This window comes from Lissotriton helveticus, chromosome 5_1, assembly GCF_964261635.1.
Source record: "Lissotriton helveticus chromosome 5_1, aLisHel1.1, whole genome shotgun sequence".
NCBI classification, from domain to species: Eukaryota; Metazoa; Chordata; class Amphibia; order Caudata; family Salamandridae; genus Lissotriton; species Lissotriton helveticus.
In genome coordinates this window covers 369,898,658-369,914,539 of record NC_136065.1, presented here as the reverse complement: position 1 = coordinate 369,914,539, position 15,882 = coordinate 369,898,658, and the positions used below count along the sequence as shown (strand labels likewise).

Below are 15,882 nucleotides of genomic sequence, written 5' to 3'. Positions count from 1 at the left end.
AACCTTTCAGACCAGCTATCCTAGTAGCATGGACACGAGCAGTCTTCAGGCTAAACTCTAGAAGGCGTGTTAAGCCAGCTGTTTTACCATCACATATACCCCTTGAACACCAAGTGAAAGGACACCACACAAGTTGTTATGAAAATAAAGGATATTTATTTATAACAAGTCTACCCTGAACTCTTTATGAGTCAGGGAGCTAAGCACAATACAAAACTCTTACGAAAATACTATAAGTTGCACAATTTACACAAATGCCCGAGGGGCACGAAAAACCATATACACAAAAAGTGGAATGCGAAATGCTAGCAGGTAAGTAACAAGATCCAGAGGCTTCAGGATCGCTAGGACTACACTACTGAACCTTAAGATTACGAGCAGGAGGTCTAGGGAGAGCGTGTGCAGAGTGTGCACTCTCACGCGGGATGCGGGAAGAAGTCTATGGATGCTAGCGTTTCTAAAGTTACTGTTTCCGGACAAATCCGACAAGATAGACTGAAAACGACAAAGGATCTGGACACTTGGATAGTGAACCTGTGCTGGAGTACCGAAATACTCAAGTTACCTAGCCCAGGGGCCGCAGCTGCATAGGGTTCAAGTGACGTCTGGAATCCTCGTTGAAGTCTATGGAGCCTGAAAGAAGAAGTTGCTGGCAGGCGACCAGTGAAGATGTTCGGTGTGATCCAAGGCTGGATCAGTGAAGGAGACGACCTGAAAGCAGAGGGGACTTAGTTCTTAATCACTAGCCAGTGATTGTGTGGGCACCAGGATGGCACCGGATGAAGTCACCTCGACCAGGTGAGTGGGCGACGCTGGACTCTGCAGTCACACGGGCTAGGAGGCGTTGTCGGCATCCAGGCTGGAGGTGCGAGCTGTCCCACGAGGCTGTCGGCTGTCGGCGATGCTGGACTCAGGATTTGAGCAACAAACCTTGGCAAAGGCAAGCCCACGCGGTGGAGTCAAGATGGCGTCTGGAGTGGACCAGGAGGGTCCGGGGTGCTCCTCTCTTGGAAGGGAGCAAGGGCCAGTCTGGAGCAACCAGACCAGCGGTGAAATCGTCGTGGTACGTCGTCAAGAGGGTCACTAGCCAACTGGCAAGTGACCGGACAACGTGGCAAGCAGCAAAGAAGCAGAAGGGCCCCACGCAGATCTCCTGGATGCTGGGAGGCTGGACTTCGGTGCTGGAGCTGCTTAGGGTTAGGGCTTCTCAAACCCCAATGCACTTACTCGAGGGTCTCTCGGGGGTCGTGCTGGTGAAGCGTCGTGCAGGTCTTGAAGATGGCCGGTCCCACGGGTCTCGTCACACCCACGAATCTCAGCTGGGCTGGATGATGTAGGTAGAGGTCAGAGATGGCAGGGAATCCGGGTCTCGTCGAGCTGGGCAGTCTTGATCCGGAGGATGGACTTACAGCAAACCGCAAGAGCTTCGATGGTGCCTGCTGGTGCAGGGTGGCTACTCCTTAGCCACAAGGGAGAGTCTTCAGAAGAGTCAAGAGTTCCTTTCGTGGAAAGTAGTTTCAAGATTCAAGATTATCTAATTTGGGAAGGGGGGCCTGCTCCTACCTTTATTCTAAGAAAAGGGGCTGGCCCGCGACTAAGTCCTGCCCTATGGGTGGGACTAGGAGGGGGGTGGTTACACCCCTCTCCTTTGTCCGGTTCCTCCCCAGCTCAGGGGCTGGTGTGCCCCAGGAACTGGTTTGAGCCGGCATATGCACGGTGAGCACCGGGGTGCCACTTGCAGTCACCTTCCTTTCAGCCCTGCCTACCTGGGATACACAAAATCCTGTCTGGGATGGTGCTAGCACCGCCCCTGACAGGAAACCATTTGTCCAGGCCTCCGTTGCTGGAAGGACTCCCAGAAGCAGGAGGGCAGACTTGTGTCTCGGTGGCAGCATCCATTTTGTGGAGCTGAGGCTATGTCTGACTTTTAACCGGGGTTCACAGTTACATACATGTCGTGTCCCTCTAGAAGGGTGGAATGCTAACCCCGTCGCCAGAATTGGCGAGGGGTTAGTATTCCAATTCGTATGACACCTTACTCGACATGTTTTGATAATGCTTAACCGAGAGGATTATAATGCACTTAAGAGTATATGGTATAGCGTTATCATGGAACAGCTATTTGGACTTGGTTCCGCAAGCTGCAAACCGGCTCAGCTCATGCCAGAGCACCATCTCACATAATTCTAAGCACTCTGCCTTCAGGATTGATAAGGCCTGCCCTAGAAGTGACTGATAGGAATATATGTGTCCATTTTAGGTTTAGATATAGGAATACTATATCTAAAGCAAAGGGTGTTTACACCACCTTGCCCCAGCTGTCGTGCAGCCAGTTGTGTCTGTTTGGGTGGCCAGCCAGGGGTGGCATAATACATGCTTCAGCCCATGGTAGGCCCTGGGTACACCTATGCCCTGGATACCTAAGGTATGCTGTACAGGGACTGATAAGGTGGCCCAGTACCAATTGGTAAAATGCACCTAATGTACATGGTTGTAATTTAGAGAGAGAACAGCTAGACTGTGGGTCTGATTAGCAGGCCCACAGCCAGGGAAAGTCGTAAACCAGTGAAGCAAAAAGCAAAAATCTGGGGTGGCCATGGGATTGCAGACCCCACTCTCCTACACCGACCTCTCATGCCTCTTACCTGAGGACTTGGATCCCGACGACCGATGTCCACTCCCGGAGCTGCGGGGACTCCGACCCCGCGCCCGGTCCCTCGACCTCCCGTGGGACCGGGACCTGGAATGGAGCGGGGCCGACTGCAGGAGCTCGAGCCGCTTGCGGGACCGCTCCCGCCTAGCCTTCGACGTCAGGGCCCGGCAGTCGGAGCAGGTGCGGTCGTCGTGGTCGAGGCCTAAGCACTTCAGGCACCAGCGATGGGGGTCCGTGACCGACATCAGTCGGTCGCACTTCGAACAGGGCTTGAACCCGGGCATCCCTACAGGCACAGTTGGATTTGAAGACTCGAGTAGAGAAATGATCAAAAAGATCAAAAAGTTTAGTCAAAAAATTACTAGGGGTAGATCTTCTCCGGATCTGCGCTAGCTGGCGTGGAAAAAAGAAGTTCGGACGTCAGCGCGCATGGGCGGCGTCTAAGTACTCCAAAGACGTCATTCCGGCGCTAACGACGCCGAACGCGGAGCCGCGGACGACGCCTATCGGCGCGCAGGGGTATTGCTACGCAAAAATGTCCGGATCCAGTCTGACGCCTGGGGATATTCTAAGGTAAGGAATCTATCACTAACGTGTCTCTTTCAGATTGTGAGTTTTAGGAAGGGGTCAAGCCCGGCTTGGATTTTCCCTGTTTTTCTCTCCCACTTAACCAAAGATATGGAACACAACGCTGAAAACTATGGGAATGACCCCTGCAACTTCTGGACCGTGAACGGGGCCAGGACCAGCCCTTCAAATTGGACCTGTCTCCTCATGGAGTGTTGCAAGTCAACAAAGTTCCACCTCGCAGTCTTGTATGGCCTTCAGGTACTTCAAAGCACAGTCACTGCAGACCTTGAGGGCTTAGCCCTACCTCATGTACCACAGGAAACCTGTTGAGGATCTGTCACAGACATTTGTTTGTGACATTCTTTACATGGCTTAAAAGCTGTCATTTTGGGAGGCGACATTTATATTGCACATGGAATTATTTTTTGAGGTAGCTTGTCTCAAAAAAAAAAGATGATGGCTTTAATCCACGTTTGGGGATGTGTAAGGAACCGACATTAACGCATAGGAGTAGCTCCTATAGAAGTTCTGCATGTAATTTTCAGAAGAGACTGGCATTAGTGCAGAGCCGAACGTCGCCACCTACCAGTGTGCAGAGGAGCTGCTGAAAACAGTTCCCTGATTCAGTTTGATGCCTAGGGAATATTAAAATGGTGAGGAATTTGTGGTTGGAAGTCTCTACCAGAAAAAGTCAAACACAGGTGAGAGTGAAATCTCCTCTGGGACTCCCTCACACAACTTAGGTGGTGGTCATTCGGGGTGTGTGTGTGTGGGGGGGGGATACAGAGCCCAGCACTTCCACCAGTTGGGGTTGTTCCAAATGAGGCAAATGTGCTAGTAAACAAACACTATTGTTGGGCCTATGGCTATTTTAACATTGTTTAATGCCATTTAAAATTACTGGGGATTCCCAGACTGAAGATAGTGAATGATTCAAGCATTCAAATAAATGAAAGTTCCGACGCTGGAGATATGTGAACTTCAGGGACTTTTAAGAACCAATGAATGTGGTACCCGTCTTATAATATTGTGGAATCAAATTCCATAATTTGGAGCAATAACAAAACATGCCCTCACACCTATTAGTGACTTGCTATATTTAGGAGTGGTCATTATACACAAAACAGTGTAAGCTATGTTTATGACATCAGATGTATGTGCATAATGCTATGATTATAGGAAGCCCCTGTGATGTAATGTCCTACCTACACCAGTAAAGCGGGTCAACTTTTTTTCTAGGAGGTATGGGGGATGAATCTTTGTAGTCATGCTGCTGCAGTCTGAATAATTGACATCTAACAGGGCAAATTTTCTGACACTATGGATGCAGCACCAATAATCTGTTTCTATAGGTGTTTTTGTTGTTTTAACATGTGTTAGGGCAGAGAAAATAATATAGTAATGGAACTGTTAGTCAATCTGTTTGTTACTTTAATGTTTTAAGTCAAAAACGAGAGGCTGTACACCTTGTAGGATCAGTTGAGTCCTAGATAAGGAAAAGGCTGAGAAATGATAAAGTATTGGAGTCTGGGCTTCTTTCTTGTGTAACAAATGGGAATTTAACTATTTAAATTTTTCATTTGGAGGCCAGGAGTTTAAGTGCTAATGAAAGGTGATTGTGGAACATTACATTATCTGCAGAAGTGTGATCAAAGCGTAGAACTACTTCAAATGTACCTTAAACATTAACAAAGTTTAAGGCCATAAGACATTGTGTAACTGGTGCTATTTTCAGGTGCTAAATACTTTGCAGACCTAGTCTTTAAAAAAAATACTTCACCTTTGCTCTTTGATACACTCCCACACATTGTTGGTAGATAAGGTTAGCAGAACTTAGCTTACTTTGACCCTTTCTTCAACAGAAAAAAAGACCTGCCTTGTGATTATGATACGCTGAGCGGCTGCTGTGCAAACTTGCTAGTAGGCTCTTGGTCTGTTGTTGGACACTGGATGGCGTTGGCATAGACAGCAGAACTGTAGCTAGCTCCAGAGCAGACGCCTTGCTCTTTTCCTATCAGAGGAGAGAGAGGTTTATTTAAATAACAAAAGAAGCAAGAATTGGCAAGGTGGTTCATAGAAAGAAAATTGCTACTGGAGAAATATAAATTATGTACAAGAAAGTAAAATATGAACAGTGGAATCTATCAACATTGACACAATAAAAAAACTGATAACTTATAATGCGATCATTCAAATGCACCTACCTTGTGTTGCAAGTATTGCATTTAGAGTCAGAGACACTGACACACAGTGCCACACATCAAAAGTAAAGTTGCTACAATGTATCCTTTTTGCCTGGCACTGGTCTCATTACCATACACTGAACATACTATTTTAAAGGCCAGACCGGTCTAAGGTTCACCCTAATCAACCAAGAGATACAGCACTCGCGAGATATTTGAGTTAATGGAGGACTATTTCTTATGTCATGATTGAATTTTTTTCCCCAGTGTTCTACACATCATACTCTGTCACTTCAAGGGGTAGCAACATGTCTAACACGTTTTTACTGTTAAAGAAATCCTACATTAAAAAACATTTCAAAACAGGGTAAGCCAATAGCTTCAAGTAAATACCTCATGAAGCCCTTTTTGCACGAAGTATAGCCTTTATCAATGTCAGAAATTTGTATTATGCATTTCTTGATCTTTCTTCTTTACAAACCTACTCAAGCCAGCAACTTTAGATTGAACTCCAATTGAGCAAACAGTAGCAGACCTCACTAAACAAATTTAGTCATCAGAGTCCAGTTACGCCCCAAAGTAATGTTAGGTCTATATTTAGCCTAGTAGATATAATTCCTGCAAATGTCTATTGCATGAGGTCAGTGACAAGCAGGGACCCTTCCAAAGACAACTGCAACAAAATGTACATGCATCTGGCTAGCAGGAATGTCAAGCACAGTGTAAGAGGGGTACCAACCTCTCAAAGCAGTTTACTTTGAATTTCTCACAATAAGGAGACTAGCCTCTACCATCATGATATGGGACAACGCTTAGGCATGTCATGTGTGCACTTCGAGAATGACTGCTGCAATAATTGCCATTTGAGGGTGGGCAATGCTTTTTCACAACTCTTGTAACGAAGTCAGGACAGGAGGATTGTTTCTCACAAACTGGATATGCCAAAACCTGGTTACAGGACAGGATTGTAGGAAGGTGGATATCTGACTATGGTTGCCCCCAACTTTTTGCCTGGTGTTTTGCTGTTTTTTTACTTAGTTGGCCTGGGATCCTGCTATTCAGGACCCCAGGCTTCCTGCTCTCTCTGTTAAAATGGATTCCATGTACCTTAGGTGTAGGAGAGTGGGGTCTGCAATCCTATGGTCACCCCAGATTTTTGCTTTTTGCTTCACTGGTTTACGACTTTCTCTGGCTGTGGGCCTGCTAATCAGACCCACAGCCTAGCTGTTCTCTCTCTAAATTGACAAGCATGTACTTTAGGTGCATTTACCAATTGGTACTGGGCCACCTTATCAGTCCCTGTACACAGGGCATAGGTGTACCCAGGGCCTACCAGGGGCTGAAGCATGTATTATGCCACCCCTGGCTGGCCATCTAAATCTGACACAACTGGCTGCACGACAGCTGGGGCAAGGTGGTGTAAACACCCTTTGCTGTAGATATAGTATATGTAGGAAGGTAGATCCCTGACTATGGTTGCCCCCAACTTTTTGCCTGGTGTTTTGCTGGTTTTCTGACTTAGTTGACCTGGGACCCTGCTATTCAGGGCCCCAGGCCTACTGCTCTCTCTGTAAAATGGATTCCATGTACCTTAGGTACATATCTAAATTGGATACTGAGTCACCTTATCAGTCCCTGTACAGTGTACCTTAGGTACCCAGGGCATAGGTGTACCCAGGGCCTACCAGGGGCTGCAGCATGTATTATGCCACCCCTGGCTGGCCATCCAAATCTGACACAACTGGCTGCTTGACAGCTGGGGCAAGGTGGTGTAATCACCCTTTGCTATAGATATAGTATACCTATATCTAACCCTAAAATGGACACACAGATCTCCTATCAGTCACTCCTATGGCAGGCCTTAACAATCCTGAAGGCAGAGTGCTTGGAATCGTGTGAGATGGTGCTCTGGCATGAGCTGAGCCTGTCTGCGGCTTTCGGGATCCATCCCTTAGCCGTTTCCATGATATCGCATACCATATACTCTTAAGTGCATTATAATCCTCGCGGTTATATGCCAACTCTGGTATCGCTTTATCAAAACATGTCGAGTAAGGTGTCATACGAATTGGAATACTAACCCCTCGCCAATTCTGGCGACGGGGTTAGCATTCCACCCTTCTAGAGGGACACGACATGTATGTAACCCCTAACCCCGGTTAAAGTCCAACAGAGCCTCAGCTCCACAAAATGGATGCTGCCACCGAGACACAAGTCTGCCCTCCTGCTGCTGGGAGTCCTCCCAGAGCAGGAGATAAGGACAAAGGGTTTCCTGCCAGGGGCGGTGCCAGCACCGTCCCAGACAGGGTTTTGTGTATGGTAGGTAGGCAGGGCTTTAGAGGAAGGTGACTGCACGTGGCACCCCGGTGCTCACTGTGCATAGGCTGGCTGGAACCAGTTCCAGGGTCACTCCAGACCCTGTGCTGGGGAAAAGCCCGCCAAGGAAGTGGGTGTAACCACCCCCCTCCTAGTCCCACCCCTAGGGCAGGACTTAGTCGCGTGCCAGCCCCTTTTTACAGGATAAAGGTAGGAACTGGCCCCCTTCCAAATCAGATCATCTTTGAATCCTGAAACTACTTTCTACGAAAGGAACTCAAGACTTCTTCCTAAGATTTCTCCCTTGTGACTAAGGAGTAGTCACCCTGCATCCGCAGGCACCATCTAAAGAACACTGCGGTCTGCTGCAAGTCCTTCCTCCGGAATCCGACTGACCAGCTCGACGAGAACCGGCTTCCCTGGCACCTCTGACCTCTACCCACCTCTACAGCCCAGCTGAGAACCGTGGGTGCGACGAGACCTCGAGGGACCGGCTATCTGCAAGACTGCACGACTTCTTTCCAGCAAGCCCGCCGAGTAATTTCCTGGTGAGTGCTTTGGGGTCCGAGAAGCCCCCACCCTGAGCAGCTCCAGCACCGAAGAGCAGCCCCCCAGCATCTCCACGATCGGCGTGGGGCCCTTCTGCTTTTTGCTGCTCACCGCGTTGTTTGGCTACTAGCCCGCTGGCTTGTGGCCTTCTGAACGACGCCCGACGACATTTCTGCTGCTGGTCTGGTTGCTCCAGGCTGGCCCTTGCTCCCTTCCAAAAGAGGAGCACCCCGGACCCTCCTGGTCCACTCAAGACGCCATTTTGAGTCCACCGCGTGGGCTTGAATTAGCCAAGGCTTGTTGCCCAATCCTGGGTAACTTCGACGCCGACAGCTTCATCCATCGTGGGACAGCTCGCCTCTCCATCCTGGTCGCCGACAACGCCTCCTGGTCCGTGAGATCTGCAGAGCCAGCGTCGCCCACTCACCTAGTCGAGGTGACTTCGCCCGGTGCCATCCTGGTGCCCACTTAATCACTGGCTAGTGATTCAAGAACTTGGTCCCCTCTGCTTTCAGGTTTCCTTCTTCCTTGATCCAGGCTTGGATCCATCGAACTTTCCTTTACTGGTCGCCTGCCAGCAACTTCCTTCTTCCAGGCTCCTGGTCCGGCAACGAGATCCCCGACGTCTTTTCAGACCTATGCAGCTGCAGCCCCTGGGCTAGGTAACTTCGGCACTTCGGTGTCCCAGCATAGCCTCACTATCCAAGGGTCAGGATCCACTGTCGTTTTCTCCCTACCAGGTCGGGTTCGCCTGTGAACACTAACTTTGCCTTTACTAGCCTCCATAGACTTTGTCCCGCATCCCGCGTGAGAGTGCACACTCTGCACCCGAGTCCCCTAGGTCTCCTAGAAGTAATCTAACGATTCTATAGTCAAGTCCTAGCGATACCAAAGCCTATTAGTACTGTACTTACCTGCTAGTAATTTCGCATTCCACTTTTTAAGTATATGGTTTTTCGTGCCCCTCGGGCATTTGTGTATAACGTGCTAACTTAAGTATTTTCGTAAGAGTTTTGTTGTGTGCCAAGCACCCTGTCCTCATAAAGAGTACAGGGTTGTTGTGATTCTAATAAATACACTGTTTATTTTCATAACACTTGTGTGGTGTCCTTTCACTGGGTGTTCAAGGGGTAATGTGATGGTAAAACAGCTGGCTTAACACGCCCTCTAGAGTCTTAGCCTTAGACTGCTCGTATCCATGCTACTAGGATAGCTGGTCTATAAGGTTGACTTACAACCAATCATCAATAAGGGTTGTTTGGACTGATATATAGTGATCACTAGAATAGTGAACACTGCACATCAGGCCAACTTCTCACAGTATACCTATATCTAACCCTAAAATGGACACATATATTCCTATCAGTCACTCCTATGGAAGGCCTTTTCAATCCTGAAGGCAGAGTGCTTGGAATTATGTGAGATGGTGCTTTGGCATTAGCTGAGCCCGTTTACAGCTTGCGGAACCAAGTCCTAATAGCTGTTCCATGATAACGCTATACCATATACTCTTAAGTGCATTATAATCCTCGCGGTTAAATGCTAACTCTGGTATAACATTATCAAAACATGTCGAGTAAGGGGTCATACAAATTGGAATACTACCCCTCGCCAATTCTGGCGACGGGGGTAGCATTCCACCCTTCTAGAGGGACACGACATGTACGTAACTGTGAACCCCGGTTAAAGTTAACTCGAGCCTCAGCATCACAAAATGGATGCTGCCACCACAGACACAAGTCTGACCTCCTGCTGCTGGGAGTCCTTCCAGCGAGGATGGCTTGGACAAAGGGTTTCCTGCATTGGGAGGTGCTAGCACCACCCCAGACAGGATTTTGTGTATTGAGGTAGGGAGGCCTGAAAGGAATGAGACATGCCTGGGGCACACAAGGTGCCCTGTGCATACACCGGTTCAAACCAGTTGCTGGGGCATCCCTGCCCCAGCTCTGGCGGGAAACCGGACAAAGGATAGGGGGTGTAACCACCCCCCTTCCTGGTCCCACCCAGGGGAGGAACCTAGTCAGTAGTGCAGCCCCCTTTAGGAGAATAAAGGTAGGAGCTGGTCCCATTCCAAATTAGATTATCCTGAACTATTCAACTAGAGGAAACTCTGGCCTTCGACGTTCTGCTCCACAGAAGACTGAAGAATCTCCCTTGTGGACAAGGAGTGTCCACCCTGCAACTGCAGGCACCATCAAGCGTCCAGCGGCTTCACTTTGTCGTCTTCCCTCGAGGATCCAGACTTCAGAGCCCGACGAGACCCGGATTCCCAGACCTCTCCGACCTCTACCTACATCTGCAGTAAAGCTGAGACCCGTGGGTGCGACAAGAGACGTGGGACCGGCCATCTTGAACGAACCTGCACTTCGCTTCCAGCCCGACTCCCGAGGTAAACTCGACCAAGTGCTTTGGGGACTGAGAAGCCCCAACCCCGAGCAGCCCCTACACCGAAGATCAGCCCTTCAGCATCCACGAGATCTGCGTGGGGCCCTTCTGCTTGGATCCTGCTCGACGCGTTGTCTGGTCACTTGCCGGCTGGCTAGTGGCCTCCTAGACGACGACTCTTTGAATTTTCACTGCTGATCTGGTTGCTCCAGATTGGCCCTTGCTCCATTCCAAAAGAGGGGCACCCCGGACTCTCCTAGTCCGCACCAGACGCTTTCTTCACTCACCGCGTGGGTTGCCTTTGCCAAGGCCTGTTGAGTCCCAGCCCGGATCCGACACCGCCGACAGCGAGAGCCTGCGTGGGACAGCTCGTGCCTCCATCCTGGTCGTCGAAGACACCTCCTGGTCCACGTGGCTGCAGAGTCAAGCGTCCACTCTTCACCTGATCGCGACGTCGACATCTGGTTCCTTCCTGGTTCCTCTCCAGTCACTGGCTAGTGACTGTGAACATTGTCCCCTCTGCTTTCAGATCTCCTTCTTCAACAATCCACCCTTGGATTGCACCGGACATCTTCCTCCTGGTCGCCTGCAGCATCTTTTCTTTCAGGCTCCATTGACTTCAACGCGAGAACCCGACGCACTTTGACACCTATGCACCCACGGCCCGTGGGTGAGGTAACATGAGCATTTCGGTGCTCAAGGGTAGTTTAACTGTCCTAGTGTCGAGTTCCACAGTCGTTTTAGTCCTACCTAGTCAGGATTGTCCGTACTCACCTTTTTCTTGTACTGTACTGTCCATAGACGTTGTTGCGCATCTCGTGTGTGAGTTCACACTCTGCACACGCGTTCCGTGAGCCTCCTATTACTTACCTGAAGTTAGTGTAGCGTGGTCCCATCAATCCTACAGCCTCTGGACAGCTCCATTCCTTTTATCGACTTTCACATTCCACTTACTTATTATATGGTTTGTCGTGCCCCTAGGGCACCATTGTAATTTTGTGCAACTTGTTGTATTTTTCGTAAGAGATTGTCATGTGCTTAGCCCTCTGACCTCATAAAGAGTTCAGAGGTGTTGTTATTAATAAATATACTGTTTATTTTCATAACAACCTGTGTGGAGTCCTTTCATCTGGTATTCAAGGGGTTATATTGTGGTAAAACAGCTGGCTTCACATGCCAAAAGAGTTTAGCCTAAGACTGCTTTGTCCATGCTACCATTAGGATAGCTGGTCTATAAGGTTGACTTACAACCAATCACCATAAGGATTGTTTGGACTGATACAAGGTGATCACTAGAACTAGTGAGCATCATATATCAGGCCAACTTCTCACAAGGATAAGTTCAGCCACCTGGCCCAAAGGCAGCTCGATCTTCTTCAATACAGGGTGACTTGAGCCCCTCTAATTAAAGGGAAACATCTACCACGTCAACAGATCTTAGAACAATAGCAAAGATGTGAAATGTCTGAGGACGCACAATGAGAAGGAGTAGTTTCTGTCCTGTAACACCAGTTCTGTAGTAGGGGTATCTCTGTTATAGTCATAATCTAGTGAATAGTCCCGCCCATGTGCGTGGACCCCGGAGCAATCAAAAATAATCTCTTAAAGTGTCGCAAAATGCAGACCTGCACAGACACTTAAGAGAGAATTAAAGACAGATAATGCAGCCTATAACACAGGCTACACTGTCCAGTACTTCAACTAGAAATTCCACCAAAAAAATCCCCAAAACAGCAAAGCCTGTACAGATTTCCCTTGCTTCAGCAGCAAAAAACCCCTGGAATGATAGAGAGGAGGATCTGGACAGACAAGCCCCATAGGCTGCCATTATGTGGCTCAGAACAGGATACTGTGCCTTTAAGAGAACTTTCCAGAACTTCACAGTATCCCAGAATGCACTGCAGGTCCCTTTTACTTTCAGTTCTTTTAAAAGGCGTAACACGCCAGACCTGTAGCATTCCTTACATGAACATCTCTCTCCACCGGGGAGTAGGGCGGGCGCTTATGACTATAACAGAGATACCCCTACTACAGAACTGGAGTTACAGGACAGAAACTACTCCTTCTGTAGTAGGGGATCTCTGTGTATAGTCATAATCTAGTGAATAGAATGGCAAGCCCATCCCCACACCAAAGCGGCGGTGGAGAAATGAGAAATAACACCACTAGTGTGCGAACAGATTTCGCAGCGAAGCCTGCCCAACCTGAGCGTCTGCTCTGGCATCAGTGTCTAGGCAGTAATGCTTAGCAAAGGTATGAACCGACTTCCAAGTGGCCGCCTTGCAGATTTCTGCAATTGGAACATTACGGAGCAAAGCAGTCGTGGCAGCTTTGCCCCTGGTGGAATGAGCCTTAGGCTTACCCCCTAAGGTCTTATTAGCTTTTTGGTAACACAATTGTATGCAGGACACAATCCACCTCGAGATCCATATTGATAAACAATTGGTCCGACCTACGAATATCTTTGGTTTTATCCAGATAAAATTTCAACACCCTCCGAACATCCAGGGAATGTAAAGACCTTTCCGCTGGAGATGAAGGATTCTGGAAAAACGTAGGCAAAGTTATAGTCTGGTTAACATGAAAATCAGAAATAACCTTGGGAAGAAACTTAGGGTGAGTACGCACAACAACCTTAGCAGCATGAAATACAGTATAAGGTTCTTGGCAACACAACGCCTGAATTTCACTCACCCTGCGGGCCGATGTAATGGCCACGAGGAACGCCGCCTTCCAGGACAGGTGCTGCAACGAAGGCTCCTTCATCAACCTGGACAGCACCACATTCAGTTCCCATGAAGGCGAAGGAAGCCTGACAGGAGGAAACACTTTCTTCAAGCCTTCCAAAAAGTCTTTGATCACAGGGATCTGGAAGAAGGAAGTCTTTGAAGGGCATTTCCTGTAGGCAGTCAATGCAGCCAGATGGACCTTAATGAAATGGACATTAAGGCCAGACTGCGCCAGATGTAGAAGGTATGGAAGGATGACATCTTCCTTACATGTTGTCGGGTCATAGTTCTTGGACTTGCACCAGATACAAAACCTCTTCCACTTGTAAGCATAAGAAGTCCTAGTGGAAGGTCGCTTAGCCTCTTTCAGTATGTCCATGCAATCTTAGGGAGATTAAGATGGCCATATTGCACTCTCTCAGGAGCCATGCCGCCAAACTCAAAGACGAGAGGTTGGGGTGCAACATCTGCCCCCTGAACTTCGTGAGAAGGTCCGGCCTGCACGGCAACTTCATGTGAGGAAGGAGAGACCGGTGAAGCAGGTCCGTGAACCACCACTGCCTGGGCCATTCCGGGGCAATCAGTATCATCCGTGCCCTGGACCGGGACAGCTTGATGAGAACCGTCGGAATCAGGAGAATGGGTGGAAAAGCGTACAGAAAGCTGTTCGACCAGTTGATCCATAACGCATTCCCCAGTGTACCCGGCTGGTAGTACCTGGAGGCGAAGTCTCGGCATTTGCTGTTTTCTGCGGTGGGGAACAGATCTACGTCTGGAGTTCCCCACCTTGCGAAGACTTCTCCTAGTACTTCGTCGTTTATGACCCATTCGTGGTTTTCCTGAATCAGTCTGCTCAGTGCGTCTGCCTGAACATTCTGCACACCTGGCAGATGGGTAGCCGTTATCGTGAGTCCTCGGGCCAGAAGCCAGTGCCAGATCGCCTGCGCCTCCTGCGACAGGGTGCGTGATCTCGAACCCCCCTGCTTGTTGAGGTAATACATTGTGGTCGTATTGTCCGTCTGAATAAGCAGAGAGTTGGTCTTGAAGGACGGGAGAAAGGCCTTCAGTGCCAAGTGAACAGCTCTGAGTTCCAGGAAATTGATGTGGTACGTGGACTCCGTCGGGGACCACGTCCCTTGAATCTGTAAATCGCCGGAGTGCGCTCCCCAGCCCTGGAGAGAAGCATCCGTCACGATAGTCTGAGTGGGAATGTCCTTGTGGAAGGGAACTCCTCTGAGGAGATTCTCCGCTGAACACCACCACTTCAGAGACTGAAGAGCATGCAGAGACAGTCGTATCTTGTCGTCCCAAGAACCTCTCCTCTGGTCCCACTGATCCTCCAAGCACTCCTGCAGCGGTCTCATGTGCAGCCGCGCGTGTGGCGTCAGGAAGATACAAGAGGCCATCGATCCCATTAGAGAAGACACCTTCCTCACTGTTGTAGATGGAGTGGTCATAAGAGCCTGAGCCTTCCGAAGGAGTGATAATCGTCGCTCCTCCGAAGGAGACACGCTTGCTGACATCGTTTCGATGGTGGCCCCCAAGTACTCAATGCACTGGACCGGAGTCGGGACAGACTTGGACATGTTGATGTGCAACCCCAGCTTGTTCAATAGAACGCACGTCTTCTGGAAGTGCGCTTGAGCTTCCGAGAAGGAGGAAGCCTTGATCAACCAATCGTCCAGGTACGGGTAGACAAACACCTTGTTCTTCCTCAGTTGTGCCGCTACCACTGCCATGCACTTCGAGAAAGTTCTGGGCGCAGACTTCAGCCCGAATGGAAGTACCGTGTACTGATAGTGATTGGTGCCGACTTGAAATCGCAGGAACTTCCTGCGTTTGAGTGCAATGGGCACATGGAAGTACGCATCCTGTAGGTCTATTGCACATAGCCAGTCTCCCTGTTGCAACTGAGGATAAATCTGATGCAACGACAGCATGCGAAACTTTTCTCTGCGAATCCACTTGTTTGCCTGTCGCAAGTCCAGAATGGGCCTGAACTCGTTCTTGTCCTTCTTGCGGACCAGAAAGAACCGGGAGTACAGACCTCTTCCTCTTTGAGACAGAGGTAAGTCTTCTTTCGCCCTTTTCCTTAACAGGATATCGGCCTCCGCTTGGAGCTCGCGCAGTTGATACTGCGAGCTGACCGGAGGAATCGATGGAGGAGGGCTGGTGAACCGAAGACTGTATCCATTGCAAACAATATTCAGCACCCACATTGTCCTGAGTAATTTTTCTCCACTCTGCCAGAAAAAATTGAACGCTTCCCCCGACCGGAGCGGGTAACGGATGAAGGGGAAGTAACCGCTCAGGGTCGAGACCCGGCCGGGCCTTTGTTAGCTGTAGAGGACTGCTGTCTACCTCTACCCTTCTGGCGCTTCTGGAAGGGTCTCCGGAACTGCTGCTGTTGTTGCTGCTGCTGTCCCGAAGACTATCCTCGCCCCCTGCCCTGTGCACCGAACCGTCTCTGGAACGGACGGTAGGACTTCTTTTCCTT

The 15,882-nt window shown here is 49.3% G+C and overlaps 1 protein-coding gene across 11 annotated transcripts in view; it reads right to left on the bottom strand.

Annotated features, from left to right (window-relative positions):
* Positions 1 to 15,882, bottom strand: part of UBR4 (ubiquitin protein ligase E3 component n-recognin 4) — a 2,329,353-nt gene that overhangs the window by 810,513 nt on the left and 1,502,958 nt on the right. For all 11 annotated transcript variants that reach the window (XM_078642504.1, XM_078642505.1, XM_078642507.1 and 8 more), the window contains one exon: positions 5,100 to 5,234. In XM_078642504.1, the coding sequence (XP_078498630.1) occupies positions 5,100 to 5,234 (135 nt within the window). The remainder of the gene's footprint in view (positions 1 to 5,099; positions 5,235 to 15,882) is intronic.